We start from the raw sequence: 21,858 nt of genomic DNA, 5'->3' as shown, positions 1-21,858 counted from the left end.
TTTCATCCAGTTACTTTCTCACTCAGGAATATTTGTAACTAGTTCCTCATTAAATTTAAATCCCTGATTTCTAAAGTCCTAACTTAAATTTGATTTTAATACCCTTATTTGGCCTTAACATAAACTCTTCATTCTAGTGAGACCAGTCTCCTCACTACATCTCTCAAACAAGCCATTCTTCTCCCAGAGCTTTGCTCCCATTGCTCCCTGTTGGAAGAGCTGCCATAGTTTTTTTTATCCAAATTGATCTATCCTTTCAGGCAGTAGCACAGTTCCTATAATGTATCTCAGAATTACCTTTGGAGATGGAGGGGGGTTCTTGTTAAAATGCAGAATCCTGGGCTTCAAACTTTATATTCAGATTCTAGGAGGGGGTCCAGTAATCTGTATTTCTAACAAACCTCAAGGTGACTCTGAGGCAGGTGGTTCACTGATAACATTTGGAGAAGCACTGCCCTTACGGGAGAAGCTTTGTCTCTTTCAGGGCTCACAGCTGCTCTTGTGACCTCTGATAGAAACTTTAACCAGCTGCCCTGGAGTTGACACTGACTCATGGCAACTCTATGTGTGTCAGAGTAGAACTGTGCTCCACAGGGTTTTCAATGGCTGATTTTTCGGAAGTAGAGCACCAGGCTTTTCCTCTGAGGGCACCTCTGGGTAGATTCGAACTGCCAACCTTTTGGTTAGCAGCTGAGAGTTAATTATTTGCACTATCCAGGGACTTCACTACACACTTGAGCATTTTCTATATTTTGATTTCTATGCAGCAAAGGTCTTTTTTTTTTTCATTCTCGAGAGTGCCTTTCACAATTTGACATATCCCAGGGTCTTAACAATTATTTCTGAAGTAATTAGGACTTAACTTCTTGATTCATTTACCCATAACTGTGTGGTCTTGGGCAAGTGACTTAACCTCCCTGTGCCTCAGCTCCATCAGGGCGATCTATGGATAAAAACTGCACCTTCCTCATAGATTCATTGTGAGGATTAAAAGAAAAATTACACCTAAAGTAGTTAGAGTAGTTCTCTACACTTAGTAACATTCAATAAATATTAGCTATTACTGTCACCTTTGTCATCATCATCATAATTTCAATTCAGAAAACTAAAAGGTATTTCTTTAGGTTGGACTATAAATCACAACAGGGACAGATATTATTAGAACAATAATTAAGTTCTATCTCCAAAAAATCTATTGAAGGAAGAAACTTCTTCAAACTTGTATTGAATTTCACTTCTACTTTGTACCAGGAAGTGGAGATCCTATCCCGATGCCTTTTTTAAACAATTGTCTTCTTTAAACAGTCATACGGAGACTAGGCAAACAATGTTTTGCCTAGCAAACAGCAAGCAACACCTTCTTATTTCAGAGTATGCTGATGAGTACTAGGATTGCAATCTTTTATAGTGAAGGACAACGCACAAAATATTTCAATAAGAATTGAAAGTTAATTTACTCTAAGGGTTTTAGTTATGTAAAATATTCCCTATGGGTGATAGATAATGTCAGTCTTATACATGCCCATTAAGAAATGGGAATTTTTAACACAAGGAAAGAAATCAACAACACAATCAGTATTTAAATAATTAAAAATTACTTAATTTCATAAAGGAGCCCTGGCTGTGCAATGGTGAAGTGCTACGGCTGCTAACCGAAAGGTAACCACTTTGGGTCTACCAGCTGCTCCTTGGAAACCCTTTGGGGCAGTTCTACTCTGTCCCATAGGTTTGCTATGAGTCAGAATCGACTTGATGGCAATGGGGTTTGGTTTTGGTTTAATTTCATAAAGAGGTAGCGCTATAAAAAAATAGCACGTCAAGAAAAGGAACTATATATTAACCTTTACTCTTCTGAAGTTATGCTTTATCCCTGGACTCTTAGATCATAATATAAAATAAAATGAAAACTCACTGTAGTCCTGGAAATACTGGACATTAATCAATCCCATCCCTGAGCTCCTGTTACCGGGATCATATTTAATGGCACAGTAACAATATGTCATTGCCACATGAAAGAGAAATACACTTTCAATTTGGACTCCATTTAGAAATGCACAGTGACTCTTGTACTAAAAGGAAATTAAAATGAAAGGCAGGGTCTTGTAATGAATAGAGCATAGGCTCTGGCTTCACAGAAACCTGAGTCCACCGCCAGTCCTCCCACTTACCAGCCATGTGCCATTAAGCAGTAACAATCTCTGTGGTCTTGTTTCCTCAAATTGCTGTAGGTTTGGTATGAGGACTCACAATTACATACAAAGCACTTAGCACAGAGTCATGCACATAGTAAAAAACCAATCACCATCGAGTCGATCCCGACCTCATGTGATTTAGAGCAGAACTGATTTTTTAGAAGTAGTTCACCAGGTCCTTCTCCCGAGGTGCCCCTAGGTGGACTCTAACCGAACTGCGAACCTTTTGGTTAGTAGCTAAACATTTATACCACCCAGGGACTCCTATGCATACAGTTAAAAAAAAAAAAAAAATCCAGTTGCCATCCAGTCAATTCCGACTCATGGTGACCCCACGTGTCACAGTAGAGCTGTGCACCATAGGGTTTTCAATGACTGATTTTTTGGAGGTAGATCACAGGCTGGTTGACTGACGTGTTTCTAGGTGGACTCAAACGCCAACCTTTTGGTTAGCAGTTTAGTGTATAACTGTTTATGCCATTCAGCTATGTTATTTAAAAGAAACACATTTAAAACAAAGTGTCAAAGACAGCACAAAAACAAAGAATGAGCAAATACCTATCAAGCACCTCAGAGTTATCCTTAATTTCTCCCTCATTAAGCTTGGATGCTCCACCCTAACTCAACACATCCGGACAACTGGCTCTACCATTTTATATGAGAACTATTTCTCAAATCCAGTGTCATCTTTTCCAATCTCTTTGCTATTATTTTATTTAAGCTCTTACCCCTTTCTCGGAGCCCTGGTGGCACAGTGGTTAAGAGCTTGGCTGCTAACCAAAAGCTCAGCAGTTCGAATTTACCATCCGCTCCTTGGAAACCCTATGGGGGCAGTTCTACTCTGTCCTATAGGGTCGTTATGAATCAGAACTGACTTGATGGGAATGAGTAACAGATCCCTTCCTCACTTTTTCTGATGTCTAGTGTTTTTATCTCCCCTTTGAGTCCATCCTGAACACTTTTCTCAGAGACATCTTTCCCCAAAAAACAAATCCAACGTCATGGTCCTGCCTGAAAACCTCTGTTAGTTCCCCGAGTTCCTCTGTCCAAGACTCCTTAGATTAGCCACACAATCAAGTACCTTCAACACATGGTACCCTCTGTCTGAAATACGTCCTCCCACCTGGCAAACTTCTATTATCTTCCAAGTCCTAAGTCAAATGTCCCTTCCTCTGAGGAAGCTTCCCTGATGGCCACAGCAAGGGTGCTCCAATAGCTGTACCCAGGCTTCTGCTAGAAAGACTCCAGATTGTAACTTCTCTGCTTTTACAGGTTTGTGAGTTCTTCCCCATATTTACAATGTCTAGTTTAGCAGAAAGAAGCCCTGGTGGCTCAATGGTTAAGTGCTTGGCTGCTAACCTAAAGGTTGGCAGTTCAAACCCAACCATTGGCTCCTTGGGAGGAAGACCTGGCAATCTGCTCCTGTAAAAATTACAGCCTAGAAAACCCTATGGGGCAGTTCTACTCTGTCACATGGGCTCGCTATGAGTCGAAAATTGACTCAGCACCATCACCAACAACAGTTTAGCAGATGTTTAAAGTTAGTTTGATGAGTGAATAAATGAACAAAAGAGTTAAAAGACTGAGTGACTTCAAAGCAAGGCAACTTACCTATGGGCCTTAGCATTAATTCAAAATCTTCTGAACTTGTCATTTAAATGGTTCTTCCATTCAACTTTCATTTGAATAGTATGCAATAGAGAATAGCCTGGTAAGAAGTGTGATGTTGTAGGATACCCAGGATATAGGATACCCATCTCTGAGGGGCCATCCTACTCTGCTTTCTTCCCTACAGACAATGGTAAACTGATGGAACTGAAATGCTGGGTTAGCAGTTTATACATGTGGTAGACCAAGGACTAAAATCCAGTACCTTCTTTATATATGGGCTGAATGACTTCTGAGGTAAGAAAGTAATACTGGACTTTTCAGGGCTAGGCTTAAAGGAGTGGTTAGCCTGTGCTACAGTAAATGGAGTTGTGCTAAAGCATACAGAACAATGCTTGTCTTTGGGAATTCTTTGTTGCTAACCCACTTTCACATTCCTCATGGAATGCTGAGGAGTCTTACCAAGTCCCTCCCTGATGGACCAGGAAGCACAATCACCCCTCTTTCTTTGCTACCCCTTAGCTCAGAAAAATTAGAAAAATTCTCAGAAAAATTCTCCAGTTCCAGGTAAAAAGGAACCCTTGTAGAGCAGTAGTTAAGCACTCGGCGCTAACTGCAAGGTCGACAGTTTGAACCACCAGCGCTCCACAGGAGAAAGATGTGGCGGTCTGCTTCCGTAAAGATTACAGCCTTGGAAACCCTGTGGGGCACTTCTACTCTGCCCTACAGGGTCACTATGAGTCCGAATTGACTTAATGGCAGTGGGTTTGGTTTGGTTTTTTGGTTTAGTCCCAGATATCTAAGTCAGTATATGTGGAATCATGTGACCTGCTACCATCATCTTTATCACTATCATCATCATGGCAAGATGTACTCAGTCCTTATATGTGCTGACACCAGGTGATTTACAGGAATTACCCCACAGCCACTCTGAGATAGACAGCTAGTAAACTTATTTTATGATGACAAGTCTGAGATACACAGGAGTGAAGTAACCTGCCCAATATCTCACAACAATAAGTGGTGGAGATGGAATTCAAACTCTGGACTGTCTGACTCTAGAAGCAAACAATGAGCCATTATGCTAAAAGGCACTATTTGGAACTCCTCCCAGTGGCTCCTCTAGATTGGGACAAACTGGTCACCCAAATGGGAAGATCCTGATCTTCTAATGTCACTCTCAGCTTTTATCATCACCTGTTTAAAAGATCCTTTACTATTCTTAAGGTTTTAACATCTTTGTATCTTTACTCTTAAAGGCAAAGTAAATTTGGGAGAAACAAAAAAAATGGCTGGTTAGTTACAACGATTCATTATATGTAAAGGCTTCAGCTTCTGAGTTATCTAATGCATAGGCAACAAGAATTTACTCTTCCTAATCCTGAGCCTGATTCATGATACAGCTGCTTTCGTACGTGCTAACGTCCACATCCCTTCCACTAACATGTATTCAGATACGTTAGCTATTTACAACCTGCTTGACAGCCATATGAGCTTTGTGTACACTGTATTCATTAAACGACAACTTTGGGAGACCCAGATGCCAAGATTGACAATTAAAAATCAGTTTTATCCATTAGAAATTTAGATTACAAACATTGCTTCCCACATTTTTTTTGTGAACCTCATCTAAAGAGGAAAATCCCTGGTCAGAACCAATGACTGCCTGAACCAAATAATGTGAAGTGGGGAATGAGCAGCAGTGTCGCTTACAACTGTAATCTGGCACAGTATTATTGACTGTTTGCTGATTTATCCTACTTTACCTGTCAACATTTTTGAGAAGAACATTCTCAACCAGGTTGAAGTGATCATTTCTCTCTCGACCATACTCTTATTAATACTGCTTTCCCTGAGTTGACAACACACACTGATTTTAACCCGTAAACCCATTGCCTTTGAGTTGATTCTGACTCATAGTGACCCGAAAGGACAGCCTCATAGGGTTTCCAAGACTGTAATCTTTACAGAAGCAGACTGTCACATCTTTCTCCCGTGGAGCTGCCAGTGGGTTCGAACTGCCAACCTTCTGGTTAGCAGCCGAGCGCTCAACCACTGTGCCACCAAGGCTCCTTACACTGAGATTACGGAGAAAAAAAAAGGCAAAGAAAGAACGTTATTACTAAGAGAAAACGAAATCTGGTGAAATCATCCAGAGAAAAACTTTTAAAAAAATGTAACTGAAGTTGAACAAAGTTTTAAGGATAAAATCTCTTTATAGTATATTACTCTTTCTAAAATATTATATTATGATAGATTTCTTATACAGCTTTGAACTTAGCTATAAAGTCCAATATGACTGAACCAAATTATAGATTTTATTAGCTCAATTTTTTCTTGATGAGCTATGGCACTCAAACATACAATTCTTTAATAATTTTTCATGATTTTATAGAATCCAGGAAAGCCCAAGGTAGGGATGTAATTCTATCTATGTAAGAAATTTGTTCTCATGAAAAGATTAAATAAGTAAGAATTACACTAAACCAACACTTCAAACTTAATTCGTATCATCATCAAAAAGCGAAACCCGATATATCCCTAAAAGTAGAGGACTATTTGTTTGCTAAGGACTCTGAGTGTCCTGTTGAATTTTCTTGCCAACATATTGCAGGACTATTAAATTTATAACATATATGGAGAACAACTAGATTTAAGGCACAACTAATATATAGATTACCTGTGTATTCTTTTTCATCTAACTGAAAAAATGGCTACATATAAGAATTTAAGACTTGTTACGCATCCTACTTTGGTGAGTGGCATCTAGAGTCTTAAAAGCTAGCGAGTGGCCATCTAAGATGCATCAATTGGTCCCAACCCACTTGGAGTAAAGGAGAATGAAGAACACCAAAGTCACAAGGAAAGCATCAGCCCAAGAGACAGAAAGGGCCACATAAACTGGAGACTGCAACAGCCTGAGACCAGAAGAACTAGATGGTGCCTGGCTCCCACCAATGACCGCCCTAACGGGGAACACAACAGAGAGTACCTGTTGGAGCAGGAGAAAAGTAGGGTGCAGAACTCAAATTCTAGTGAAAAGACCAGACTTAATGGTCTGACTGAAACTGAAGGAAGCCCAGAAAGCATGGCCCTGAAACTCTCTGTCAACCCAGCACTAAAACCGTTCCCTTTAGTCAAAGATTAGACTGGACTATGGGACATAAAATGATACTCATGAAGAGTGTGCTTCTTAGCTCAAGTAGATACGTGAGACTAAATGGGCAGCTCCTGTCCAGATGTGAGATGAGACGGCAGAGAGGGTCAGAAGCTGGTTGAATGGACACAGGAAATCAGGGGTGGAAAGGAGGAATGTGCTGTCACAGTAGAGGGAGAGCAATTAGGGTCACATAACAATGTATGTATAAATTTTTGTATGACAGACTAACTTGAAACGTAAACTTTCGCTTAAAGTACAATAGAATAAAATAAAAAAAGAATTTAAGACTTGTTAAAGTGACCTATTATAAGGGCAGGTATTACCTGACAATTTGATAATAGCTTAACTGAATTTCAATACACCCACTACATTCATCTCCGTTTATAATAAGATGCATCTACGAGGTAGTTTCTGAGATTAAGAAATTAATTTATTAAGGCCTGGACTATGATGATGGCAGTGGCAGCAAAAATAAAAGTATGGCTGAGCTTCTATTAAGGGTGATAGAAAATTCTGGAAATGGACACTGGTGATAGTTGCACAACATGATGAATGTAATTAATGTCACTGAGTTGGACATGTAAAAAATGTTGAAGTGGCAAATCTTTTGTTATATATAAATGTCATGGATTGAATTATGTCTCCCCAAAAATGTGTGTATCAGTTTGGCTGGGCCATGATTCCAGGTATTGTGTGACTTTCCCATGTGTGGTAAATCCTGCCTCTATGATGTTAATGAGGGAGGATGGGCAGCAGTTGTGTTAGTAAGGCAGGACTCAATTTACAAGACTGGATTGTGTCCTGAGGCAATCTCTTGAGATATAAAAGACAGAAGGGGGGGCAGGGGAGGCGGCGGGGAACGACACACAACCTCATACCACCAAGAAACACCAGGAGCAGAGCACGTCCTTTGGACCCGAGGCTCCTGCGCAGAGAAGCTCCTAGTCCAGGGGAAGACTGATGACAACGAGGACCTTCCTCCAGAGCCAACAGAGAAAAGAAAGCCTTCCCCTGGAGTGGACATCCTGAATTTGGACTTCTAGTCTACTGGACTGTGAGAGAATAAACTTTCTCTTTGTTAAAGCCATCTACTTGTGGTATTTCTGTTATAGCGGCACTAGATGACTAAGACAATAAGCTTAACATAGTTTTTAAAAATAAGGAAAAAATAAAGGTATGGATCTGAGCTAGACTTTGTGACTAAATGGATTTGGGGATGGAGAATGTCAACTTTCACCTACAAACTGGGATACAGATGGTTGAAGCCCCAGCTAGAGGGCTAGGCTAACTCCAGGCTGACCACTGGTAGCTACAAGCAGCCCAACTAAAACGAAGGAGCCCAGGATGGAGACTACTCAATGTGCAGGGCTGGGTCAGCCAAGGAAGAAAGAATGTATTGTTCTGCAAAAGATGCAATAGCTAAGACCAGTCAATAGTCAGAAAGAAGTCAGCGCCCTTAGCAGCGGCAGAAGTATAAAAAAATGGCTGAAACGATTCATTTCTTGGGCCAAAAAAATATTGGTAAAATTGATTGGAACACGAAAATTACCAAAAGGAGTCAGTTTGGGAGGCAGAGGAAGAAGGGAAGAAGTAAGACAAAAAGAAGCAGCAGGAGAGAGGGAGAAGGAGAATGAGAAGACTTAGTTATACAGAAGTTAACTTGCAAATAATAGAGATGCATCCACTGCCTAATGAGTTGCTGGAAATACGGAACCCATATCAACAAAAAAGTAGTGAGAGTTGAACCCATGAGAACAAATGAGATTTTTTTCCCTCTAGGAAAAAACAAAGTTAGAGTTTAGAGGACAGAGGTGAATGAGATGCAGAAGACAAGAGAGAGGAGTTTGAAGGAATGGCCTGAATGATGTCAGATGGAATGGAGTGGTTGAGGTGATTCTTTCATGTAAAACGCTTTTAAGGGAGAAAAATCATGCTTTCAGAGAATATGTGCCCAAACAAACTGACAGAAGAGTCCCATACATTAAGAATTATGCCTGATTTTATGTAATAAATGGAAGGATAATGTAGAAAGAACCAGTCATATGACATAATCCTACTATAAAAGCATTAAAGCATGACTCAGAGATTTAACACAAAGAAAGTTATCAATAGGCCCTTCCCATTTATAAAACAGTACAAACATGCCATGCCTCCAAAACCAAAACAATCAGACCTTTATTCTCTCTCTGAACCTTGCTTTTTAAAAAATGTGGATTAAAAAAAAATCTTTAATGATTTCAACATTAATTTCAACCAACAACGAATAACTGATTTTACTGGCTAATCATTTTAAAATTTGCTTTGTTGGACTTTATGGAATGTTTTCCAATTTGTTTACTTGAAAAGTTTTAAAGTGAGAAAGCCCAGTAGCAGTTGATATTACCAACTATTTATTGTTTTTGAATCAAGCACAATCCAAATATCTATTAGGTGACAGCCACTTTTGTTTTCTTTAAATATTCCCCTGCCATCATAGCTTCTGCCAAACAGTTTATGGGTAGTTGGTCAGGTGTGACCTTTTTTTTTTTTTTTATTAGTAAAGATTCTTTAGAAATTATCCTTACATTCTCTAAGACACAGCTTGAATTAGATTTTAGATGAATCTTTTACAAATGTACGTGTGTGTATTTGCATATGTTTATTTACATATTTATGTGTATGCTTTTTGACCTAGGAAAATAAAATTTAAGAAAGCTTCTCAAGGTTTAGTTCCTACTATGGTGATTTAAGTGGAAAAAAATAGGTAAAATACACTGCTTTAAAATTAAAAGAAATTAACGGAAAAAATAAGAATTAAAATCGGTGTATTTCATGAAGATCATGATTTTTCAACAAGAGAAGAAATGAGATCAGAATTAAGAAAAACTATGATATTTAACATGGCAGAGGCTAGGAAGATACAAACTATATACTGGCTCACCAAAAAAGTAAAGTTGTGATAATTGGATAATATAATAATCCAATAATTGGAAAATTCCTTTTACCCATAAAATAATCTGAAGAGCATGTTGAGTCTCTTAGCAATGCTTTCGGCATCGTTCTTCTATAGTCGCTGCCTCTTCTACCCCCCTGGATGAAGCCTCTTCATCCTCTAGGAGGAAGCTCAGGTGGCATCCGACATAGCCAGGCTGGGTTAGGTGCTTTTATGGGCTCTCCGTGCTCCTGTGCACATCCCTATCATGACACACGCATCACACTGTGCCATGGTTGCTGCCTGCTTATCTGCCTCCCCACTAGACTGCAGCTAGCTCTAGAGCACTGGATCATTCATCTTTTTAACATCTTCTCAACACAATACTGGCAAATAAGGTTTTTAAATGTATAAATTACTACATCACGTTGAGACCAAGTGCTGCGCCACCCATGTGTATTGCAATATGGGATTACACTCTAAAAAAAAATCTAGCCACTGAGCATACAAAGCATAATGACTAGGCAGCTTTTAGAGAGAATTCGTAGGCTCAAAGCTAATAAGTCTTATAACTTTATAGCATGAGATGTAAAATCACTTTTGTTTGATCAATATATTCATGCTTTCCACAAAAAATTGCTATTATTTGGCTTTGAAAGATAAAAAAAACTCAAAGAGGAAAGTTATGAGTTAGTATGTACAGACTAATTTATAAGGGATTCAAACCAAAAAGAAGTAGTCTACTAAGACACTTCTATTCCAGCAAAAATGAACTGATGTAGTAACTCTAAGGAGATATTTAATAGTTTAAGACCCAATCCAACTAAGACAGGGCAGACAAGAGCACTAATCCTTCGATGAATCCAAAAACAGAGTGCAAATGACAGCCACCGGAACAGAAGTCAGTTTCTTCCTGTTGCTCAGCTCGAGTCTCTTCCTGCTTCAATAGATCTGCTTCTGCCTCTCTTCCTCAGTTCTGGTCCACTTGTCAAACCAACCTTGACTAGGGAACAATGGGCACAGTTCACAGCAGGAAGGGCTGTAGACTGCAGACTGCTATGGGGTGGGGGTGGGGGACCTGCTGCACACAGTCAGCCCAGCTTTCCAGGAACCTGCCTGCAGGAAACCTGTCAGGAACAGGAAACTTCAGGCCTGGGTGGAAACTCTAGGCACAAAAAGTCAGCAGAGCTTCCTCACTTCTAACAAGTTAGTAAAATTTGTAAAAAACCTCTACGGCCAAAAATAAAATAAAATGACCTCCTACGGAGCCCTGGTTGCTCAGCGGTTAAGAGCTCGGCTCTAACAAAAAGGTCAGCAGTTTGAATCTATCAGCTGCTCCTTGGAAACCCTATGGAGCAGTTCTGTTTTGTCCTATAGAGTTGCTATGAGTCAGAATAGACTCGATGGCAACGGGTTTTGGTTATTTTTGGTATGGTCATTATGGCAAGGGATAGACAGAGGCCTGCATTAAAAGACTGTACATATTGTCAACAAACTTCTGATAACCAGCTTGGTTCTACATACCACTCAATTCCACAAATTTAAGTTCCTGAATAAGGAAAATCAAAGGGACGGGGATATAGGTACAGGGTTCCCGATTAAAAGCAGTTGCTTTAGAACAGTTATGTGTCATCTGCTGGAAAGATTTTTAGCAAACAAAGTAAGTCTTAGTTTTAAAATACCTAGACTCTGGAAACAATGAGACACGCTGACCAAGCATTTCTTCTTTCTCAGGTAGATAAACAGAGTATCCTGTTTTAGCAACTCTGCATAAACGGACGACAAAGTAAAAGAGGAGTTGGCACCAGGGTCCTTGCTCAATGTTCTAGAAGACAATGACTGTTCAACTTCTGAGTGCTTTGGTCTCTGCTTCCTGTAAGCTTGTTCTATGACCCAGCTCTCCAGGTGATTATGGTACAAATAACTGTAGTTTCTAACCCTTCCCAAGGGCATTAGGTAACAAAAGAAAAATCAGACACCCAAGCACTAGGTCTTGTGCATTTCTTGACAGCATACTGGTAGCATCGTCTATAAGTTCAACAGCAGCATTATTACTAGCATGGAGGCAGTAACTGCCCTAGCAGTACAGAGTATCATAAATTTCTACATAAAAAAGAACCAAATGCTCGCTGGCCTAATTTTCAAGTTGTAAAATGTAATCTGCTGACATACTATCCCTCTACTCATATGTATATATTCCCTCCAGTGCCACATTAAACTGTGATTATAATGTAATAAGAAGCAGAAATGACTCTAATGCTGGGCCTGACCCTAATCCTATTGTTACTTAAAATTTAGCCCTATGCTTGTATCAGGTACTAAATTCTGTTTCACAATACATCTGCAGCAAACACCATTACTAAACTCATAAAGGCACACGGACCAACGCAGTTAATATAGTGATGTCCATTTGCTCAATGTTAAATACCCATCATCCTAGAGGTGAAAAACCAGTATTTCAACAACAGTGTCCCTGAGTGATCAAATGGGAGTGCTGACGCAGCGCCTGGGATACCTAGCTGTTTTTCCCGTTCCTCACGTCGCTCCCGGGCCAGCCGCTGCCGGTCATCAACTCGAAGCACAGGTGGAGGGTCTGAAAAATGACAAGAAAAACATTAACAGGAAGAACAGGTTTTTTTTTTTTTTTTTTTTAAATATAATGATATACACTAGTAAATATCCTTTTGGCCAGTAAATTTGTTGAATGAAATATTACTACCTCTTACAACAGCTAATACATATGACGATACGGTCAGTGATACAGTTTATTATTATAACTTTCTGAGAATTCCCAAGTATTTTTCTTTCATTTAAAAACATTACATTACATCAAACGATATAAATGATATCTTGTGTTCCTAAGCTATTTTACTTGTGTTATTTTTATGCTTTAAAAAGTCTGTTCCATACAGGATACAAGGAAAAGATTAGTCCAAAGGACTAATGGACCACAGCTACCAAGGCCTCCACCAGACTGAGTCCAGTACAGCTAGATAGTGCCCAGCTACCACCACTGACTTCTCTGACTGGGATCACAACAGAGGGTTCTGGACAGAGCTGGAGAAGGATGTAGAACAACGTTCTAACACACAAAAAAAGACCAGACTTACTGGCCTAAAGGAGACTGGAGAAAGCCCGAGAGTAAGGCCCCCAGACACCCTTTATCTCAGTGGTGAAGTCACTTCTGAGGTTCACCATTCAGCCGGGGATTGGACGGCCCCATAAAACAAAACGGGACTAATGAGGCACAGCAGTCCAGGGACAAGGGCTAGAAGGCAGAAGGGGACAGGAACACTGCTGATAGGGAACCCAAGGTTGAGTAAGGACAGTGTTGATGTGTTGTGAAGTTGTTAACCATTGTCATAGGGCAACATGTGTACTGTTTAATAAGAAACTATTTTGTTCTGTAAACCTTCATCTAAAGTAAGAATAGCAGCACAAATTGTAAACCTTCATCTAAAGTAAGAATAGCAGCACAAATGGAAGCGCGCAGTCGATGTCACTAAACTGTGCATGTAGAAATTTTTGAAATGCTGTTATCTTTGGCTATGTATATTTTCACCAAAAAAGAAAAAAAAAGGTCGAGAAGGGAGAGGGTTGACATGTCGTGGGGTTGTCAACCAATGTCCTAGAACAATATGTGTACTACTGTTTAATGAAAAACTATTTGTTCTGTAAACCTTTACCTGAAGTACAATAAAAAATAAAATAAAAATAAAAAAAACATAAAAAAAGAAAAAAGTCTGTTCCATAAAAAAAGAGAAAAGAAAAAAAATAATCCTAACTAAATGAATTTCTACGAGATAGATGTTTACCGGTTGGGGGTGAAGAGTACAGCTTGGAGTCAGACAGACAAGAGTTTAGTTCCTGCTCTGCCAATTTACTTGCTACATAAATTTGGCCAAGTTACTTACCCACCTCTCTCAGTCTCAAACTATGATGTGGATTTTATTTATTATCTGTAAATAGAGGACAAAAATGGGACCTATCTCACACCATTGTAAGGATTAAATATAATAATGCTTGTACCAGTGTTAATACAGTGTCTAGTACTTGGTAAGTCCCAGTAAATCAATTCATTCACTGAACACATACTGAACATCTACTATGTACCAAGCAGTGTTCTACATACTGAAAACACAGCAGTGAACAAAAAATAAAAACCAAAAAAAGCCCGCCCTCATGGAGTTTACATTCTGCTGGGGAAAAGTTTAACAACAGGATAAATGAGTAAAATCTATAGTACAAAAAAGGAAAAAAAATATGTAAAATGTTAAATAGAAATAAATGCAAAGAACAGAGCAAAAAAGGACATGAAATGTCAGGAAGAGGGTGTGTAAAATTTTAGATGGGGGCTAAGGAAGACTGTGATGGTAAATTTTTTGTGTAAAAATCTGACAGAAGTGAAGGAACTAGTCATGCAGATATTCCAGGAAGTGAAAACCAAGTGCAAAGGCCCTGAGGCCAGTGAGTACCTAACGTGTTCAAGAGGCAACAGAGAGATTTGAGTGACTGGAGCAGACTGAGGTCAGTAGGTGATGAGGCCAGACACATAAGGGCAAAGGGCATGGAGCTTGTTGGTCATGGTGAGGACTTTGAAGAATCGTCCCTCAGAGCCGACAGAGAGAGACAGCCTTCCCCTAGACCTGGTACCCTGAATTTGGACTTCCAGCCTCTTAAACGGTGAGAAAATAAATTTCTGTTTGTTAAAGCCATCCACTTGTGGTATTTCTGTTACAGCAGCACTAGATAACTAAGACAATGATGATGATTACATTTAAAAAAAGGTTTACTTTCCCTTCTACTAAACTGACATCAAGTCTTTTAAAATCTCATGTTAAAAATAGAAACCTACTGTAATAACAATTTAGAGACAAAGGTGTTAGTGCTTCATCAACAAATTTAAAGGGCTTGCATCCCAAATGCCTCTCAAACTTCATGGAATTTGTACATTTATGTGAAATAAAAACTGTATGAAAGTCTATTAGGAACCTGTATAAATCTGACAGTGTGGATTATGAACAAAACTTTGCTGTTGTTAGGTGTTGTTAAGTTGGCTCTGATTCATGGAGATCTTATGCGTAACAGAACAAAACTTTGCCTGGACTTGCACCATCCTTAGAATTGTTGCTATGTTTAAGCCCATTATTATAGCCACTGTATCAATCCATCTCATTGACAGTCTCCTTCTTTTTCACTGACCCTCCACTTTGCCAAGCATGATATTCTCCAGCGACTGGTGATGACATGTCCAAAGTAAGCAAGATGAAATCTTGCCATCCTCACTTCTAAGAAGCATTCTGGCTGTACTTCCTTCAGGAAAGATTTGCTCCATCTTCTGGCAGTCCATGGTATATTCAATATTCTTCTCCAAAACCATAATTCAAATTCGTCAGTTCTTCCTTTTTTATTATCTAGTTTTTTCATGCGTATGAGGCAATTGAAAATAACGTGGCTTGGTCCAGGCTCACCTGAGTCATCAAAATGACATCTTTGTTTTTAAAGATTTTAAAGTGAGCAACACTAGGTGCTGATATTTTATACTTTTCATTTGCTTTTAAGTATGATTAAAAAAAAAAACTGGTTAAATGGACCCCTCACTAGCTCACACTCACTATGATAATTATTTTTAAGATTTACAAATCATTATGAGGTTCTAAATAATTTTTATGTAGAAAATATGACGCCTGGTCCCATAACAGTTTAATTCTAAAACAGGAAAATGGGCATGTGGGCCCCCTCAGGCATTTTGTGAAGGGCCATCTGCAGGGAGTTTTTGCTGTCATTTGTTTTTGGCAAAAGGAAATGATAAGCCACAGCAAGGATGTATATAGTGCTGCACAAATATATCAATTAACCACTATAAATGAGGCCCATGGTTAAGACTGCAATAGTTCCCACTGGCCTTCTCTGAGATCAATCCAGAAATGATAATCACTACTCACCTGGAATTAGATTTGAGGAAGTAAAGAATTACTGCAACATTTTTGAAGTGTAAGATGCTAACAGATTGTGATATGCTAGAAGATTTTGGTTGGTTTAGGAACCTGGTACTAAAAAATGTTGCATTACAGAGTGAACATTTTATTCAGTTTAAGTTACATTTTCATTCTTCTAATTACATCATAAGTAAGGTACTTTGGTGCCAGAACGTCGTGTGGGGGGTAGAGACAGACGCTTGTCTGTTTTGTTCACTGCTGCATTCCCAATGCCTAGGACTGTGCCTGGCAGAAAAGAGGCGCCTCAGTAAGTACCTGGTGGATGAATGGTGGATAGATGAATATATGACTGAATGAGCAAATAATCTCAGCTAAGTTTCAGAGCCTTTAAACTTCCATTAACATGCACCAATGGGAAAACTAAGAGCGATCTTGTATCTGATAACAGCCTTTAAACAATTTAAATGCTAGCAATTAAATTTTAGTTTTAATAACTAAAAATTGTTAAAGTTTCTCCTTAAAGACAGGTTTTCAAAAGGGAAAAGACGCAGTTGAATAATTCCAAGCGAATGGAGTATTTTCGGCAATTCCTTGTCTCTTGCTCACTTCCACCCCCACATCATCTTCCCTGAAATAAAATCAAGGTATAGAAAATAATTTAACATTATGTACATTCCACTTTGTTTACCAATGAATTAATATTATTAGAATAAAACTAAGTTACTGACTCTCAGAAGGAAAAACGTTTGAAGAGAAACAGAATTTTGGTATAAGTCAACTTGGCAGTTGGACTCTGCATTCAACTTCTATCTATGGGTACCCATCCAAACTGGGGGCACTTCTAAGGGTGAAAGGGGGTACTATTAATAATCTGTCTGTGATGCCATCCATAAACCTGGACTGTCCTGCAGAAACCTGAAAGTATGGTCACTCTACTAAAGAGCGACCCCTAAGGATGAGGAAAATCAATTCACACTGACAAAGCTTTTTCAAAAACTCACTTTATCTGAACAACTACTGTTTATACAATAAATAACTTCTGTATAGGGCTTTGCATTTTACAAAGCACTTTCACACATATTACATTTTATTCTTCACAATAATCTTATGCATTATCCAAGCATTTATTCATTTGATGAAGAGGTATTGTGCCTATCTTCCAAATGAAAAAACTAAGAGAAATAGGTATGATTAAGAAGATCATAAGTAGTGTGTGTGTACACCGGGAGGACTTTAAAGCTAAAACATTGTTAAGGATGATGATATAATTTGGGAACAGGTAACGGTGATGGTTGAATATATGATGAACATAATTAATGTCACTGACCTGTACATGTGAAGATTGTTGAAATGTCTAATGTTTTGTTACATATATATTTACCAAAACAAAATAAATTTATATTAATCTTTAAAAAGTAAAATATTAACAATTTGAATACAGACAGGTGCTTTCTAAATCAGAAATATTGTCTGGAGTATCAGGAGGTAAACGAGGGAAGAAAGTTTAGCTAGAATGTACTGGGTTAAAAGGGACCCTGAGAAGTCATATAGTCAGGATGCCTATCTCTGATTAGAAAAGTACTCAAAATATCCCAAAATACAGCATGTAGATTTTTTTCTTTTTTAATTCTAGTGAATGAAAGTTAACAAAGTCATTTAGATAGACATTCCCATGACGCATATCGCATAAAATCAAAATCAAAAGATTTTACTCAAGGCTAGCCCTCCAACATGGAACTTCTTATATCATCCTTAGGAGAGACTCAGGAAAATAACATAGTGGTTTCCTAAATAAGGGCTTTTTAGCTACCATTGCTTACTTGTATATACAAAAAAAACAGACACAGGATGCTCAAGAGACACAGTTGATCTGAAACAAAACGTCTCCTGAGTTAACTTTAGCAATGTAAACGAAACAGCTCTATAAAGATATGGCCGTTTGGGTCGGAACAGACTTCTTAGCCTTGTGCTCTCCACACACTCTGTATTTCCCTCATTACACTGGCCACTTTGTGTTAGACTAATCTGTTCACATACTGGTTTACGCTACGATACTGTGAACTGGAGGGTAGGGATCATGTCTTTTAATAATGTATGCCTAGTACCTACACAGGCTAACACAAGATGAATAAATGAGTTATCAAGATATAAAAGTATAAACTGCACAGTAAAGAACAGTATAAATTAGAAGCAATAGTTGATGGAGGGAACTAAGGAAATATCATTGTTGTTGGTGCTGTTGATTTGACTCCAACTCATAGCGACCCTTTTGTACAACAGAATGAAACACTGCCAGGTCCTGCGCCATCCTCACAAGCGTTGCTATGTTTGAGCCCATTGTTGGAGGTATTATGTCAATCCATCTTGTTGAGGGTCTTCCTCTTTTTCGATAATGTTCTATTTTACCAAGCATGATGTCCTTCTCCAGGGACTGGTCCCTCCTGATAATATATCCAAAGTATATGAGACGAAGTCTCACCATCCTTGCTAAGGAGCATTCTGGCTGTACTTCTTCCAAGACAGATTTGTTCAGTCTTCTGGAAATCCATGGTATGTTCAGTATTCTTCACCAACACCATAATTCAAAGGCATGAATTCTTCTTTGGTCTTCCTTATTCATTGCCCAGCTTTCATATGCATATGAGGCGATTGAAAACACCATAACTGGAAGGTGTAATTCAAAGGAAATACAGTCTAAACAATTTAGTTATGTTCAATTTTTATGGTAAAACAAACAAGGTTTTAATGCTGAAGAATTTCTACTTCCATAAGCAGAAACCTGTAAGGATGATCACTCGAGTGGAAGAAATAAAGGTCCACTAGAATAAGCTCTGAAGTTCCTGGACAGTGTAAACAGTTAACACGTTCAGATCTATACAGAAAGGCTGGAGGTTCGAGTCCACCCAGAGGCACCTTGGAAGAAAGACCTGGCGATCTACTTTAGAAAGGTCAGCCACTGAAAGTCCTATGGAGCACGGTTTTACTCCAACACACATGGGTCACCATGTGCTTGAGTCAACTCAACAGCAACTGGCTACGTTAGGTTAGAATAAGCTCCATGAAGGCAGCGGTCGCACTTTCTCTCATAGTCCCAGGCATAGAAAAGCAACTCAATAAATATTAGATGGTGGTTGGGTGGTGGGTAGGTGGTGGGTGGAAGGATGAATGAATAAATTCATGAAAAGGCAAGCGTACAAAATGGGAAAATCTCAGTCTGCTAATTAAAACTCTGTTGAAACCACGTATCATTTTTCACTAATAGCTGCTTGTGCAATACTTGCAAAAGTACTTATTATTTGTCTTCCTTCTAAATGACAAGCCAGATCTATCTGCTCTGTTCCAGACCTCTTCAATACCTCCCCCACAAAAAAAAAAAAAAAAAATTACAAAACTACATATAACGGAGATGAGGCTAGACCCAGTTATTTTTTATCTTTATTTTCACTGATTCACAATTTTTCAGTGACTTTGGTCTTGGACATAGCATGAAGTAGGCTTCTAAGAGCTTCTTGGGGTAGTCAGCCTGCCATTACGTTCCTTTGGTATTACGTTCTCTTATCATCATACTATACATTAGTCTCTCCCAAGGACTCAACAGTGCTCACTGGATACCTGGAAGCAACTGCATTGTCTATTCAATGGTTTGTATTATGTTTACAGACTGTTTGCTTCTTTGTGTTACTGAGTGGAACAGACCATGAATCATAGACTATTAAATGAATTACTATGTAGGTGTAGAATCATTGCAGGGAATGGAGAAGAAAAACATAATTCCATACCAGCTTTGCTATGTGTAAAGACTTCTTAAAATGTTTTTTTGAAAAAGTCATATAAGAGATATGCAATAATGCTGAATATACAGGTATAAAAAATTGTATCGTAGTTATCATTAGACAGAATAGTGAAATTACTACCTCTTACACACTGCTTGACAGTAAAATGCATCTACATACACTATCTCATTTATTGTCAAAATAATTCTGGGAGGTAAGCAGGGGACTTGAATATCCATTTTAAAGAGAGAAAATGCAGGCTTTGAGAGGTTCTCCAACTTAGCAAACTCATACAAGCCAGCGTGAGTGTGTGTTTTACAGGTAGGACTGGAACCAAGTTCTCCAAAATTCTAGCTTTGTTTAATGTACAATTCATCAGCATGCCTTTAAGACTTTGGAGATAAGCTTCATTTTTCTATAGTGAATGCAACGCATCATACCTGATTTATTTCCTGAGTGGTTGCTATTTTGTCCTGAAACGGCAGTGGAGGGGCGGTTGGAGGCAGGCGTTTTCTTATCTTGCACTTTATAACTGTCAGGCGCTATACAAATGAGACATAAGAAAAGAAAAAATAAGACATATTTAGTTTAAAATTTATTCAGAAACATTCACCTATTCAACATTTACTGTTAACCTTTGCAGCAAGTACAAGCCTAGACTCAAGAGATAAAAAGATGAAGTCCTTATAGTTTCTGCCCTTGAGGAGCACACAGTTCAGTGGGAAGGACACATCCCAAAATCAACAGCTTCAGCTCAAGTCAATCCTATAGTGGCGTGTTCAAGGGTCATGGAGATTATTCACCTTGGCTATCCCAGTTCACAGTTACAGAGACCACACGAAGCACAACTGGAACCTAAAGTCTCTGATCTCAGTTCTTACGAAGTTCATGCATTAGTCACTAAAAAATTCCAACAACATAACCAAGCAGGTCATCAAAAAGGAATCAGGAGATATCATTCACTGGGATTTGCAAAACGCTTCTGACAAAAATTCAGTAACAAAGATTATTAAAGAGACGAGGGGAAAGTCAGAATCAACTCGACGGCACACAACAACAAAAGGAGAAATGTATTTCAGGAAAGCTACAAAGGGCACAAACAAGCAGGCACTTCTCTGGTTATATAAACTATAGGGTCCTCCAGGTCCAAGTAAATTTCCTTTATTATTTATTACTTTATTCAATATATTTTCAAACTTGGTTTAAAGGAAAACAGACATCTTTTGGAAAAGAATCCCTACCATTGCATCAGGTAGAAATCCCTGCCTCCTACTCTCTGCGTTCAAAACTGCTCTACCCGCGGTCTATGGCATCAACAAAGTAATTCCATTTTTCCAGTTGGTCAGGTGTAAAGCCTTACAGTCATCCTTTATCATTAACACAGTCAGAAAAGTTTATCCTAGTCTTTGAATATGAGTAAGTTTTAAAAGAAGATACATTTTATAAACTCATTAAACAGTTTAAGCTTGTTTTTAAATATAGATCAACAATAAGAATATTCTCCTAGTATAAAGTTGACATATAAGGAGGCCTGGTGGTGCAGTGGTTAAGTGCTTGGCCACTAACCAAACGATCTGGCAGTTCGAATCCACCAGTAGCTCCTGTGGGAGAAAGATGTGACAGTCTGCTTCCAAAAAGATCACAGCCTCGAAAACCCTATGGGGCAGTTCTACTTTGTCCTATAGGGTTGTTAGGAGTCAGAATCAACTGGACGGCAATGGGCTTAAAGCTGACATAAGGTTATAAATGTCCAAATGTTGAGGCCAAATCTATGCCAGACCAAAACTTTACTAAGTTGTAATTATGACCACTTTGATACCAGAGCTCTGGTGACATAGTGCTTAAGACGTGGCTGCTAACAAAAAGGTCAGCAGTTCAAATCCACCAGCTGCTACTTGGAAACCCTATGGGGCCATTCTACTCTGTGCTATATAGGGTTGCTGTAAGTCAGAATCCACTCGATGTCAAATTTTTTTTTTTAATACTACTATAACCTAGTTATTCAAAGTAAATTTCTCATCAGAGGGTAGGGATTCAATCTGATGATCATAAATTATAGGTTGAGGGAATCAGATATTATCTAGAAGACAGGGCTCCATCTACTCAAGGTTTTTGAATTTGAAAGAATGTGATAATAATCATGTTTCAGGAAGACTAATTTTAAAAATAACTCCTAAAAGGTCATGGAGGCCCCATGGACAGATCCAAACTCCCCGAGGGACTGAGTTGCTGGACGGAGGGCTCTGGGGACCATGGTCTCGGGGAACATCTAGCT

At 38.8% G+C, this 21,858-nt stretch overlaps 1 protein-coding gene across 1 annotated transcript in view; it reads right to left on the bottom strand.

Annotated features, from left to right (window-relative positions):
• Positions 1-21,858, bottom strand: part of MAP7 (microtubule associated protein 7) — a 167,867-nt gene that overhangs the window by 40,357 nt on the left and 105,652 nt on the right. Inside the window, exons 3-4 of the mRNA XM_023728362.1 lie at positions 20,024-20,125; positions 12,387-12,464 (exon numbers count right to left, since the gene is read on the bottom strand). Coding sequence (XP_023584130.1) covers positions 12,387-12,464; positions 20,024-20,125 — 180 coding nt within the window. The remainder of the gene's footprint in view (positions 1-12,386; positions 12,465-20,023; positions 20,126-21,858) is intronic.

This window comes from Trichechus manatus, unplaced genomic scaffold, assembly GCF_000243295.1.
Source record: "Trichechus manatus latirostris isolate Lorelei unplaced genomic scaffold, TriManLat1.0 scaffold00002, whole genome shotgun sequence".
Classification (NCBI taxonomy): domain Eukaryota; kingdom Metazoa; phylum Chordata; class Mammalia; order Sirenia; family Trichechidae; genus Trichechus; species Trichechus manatus.
Note: the sequence above shows the minus strand (reverse complement) of the source record. Positions and strands in the feature narration are given on the sequence as shown.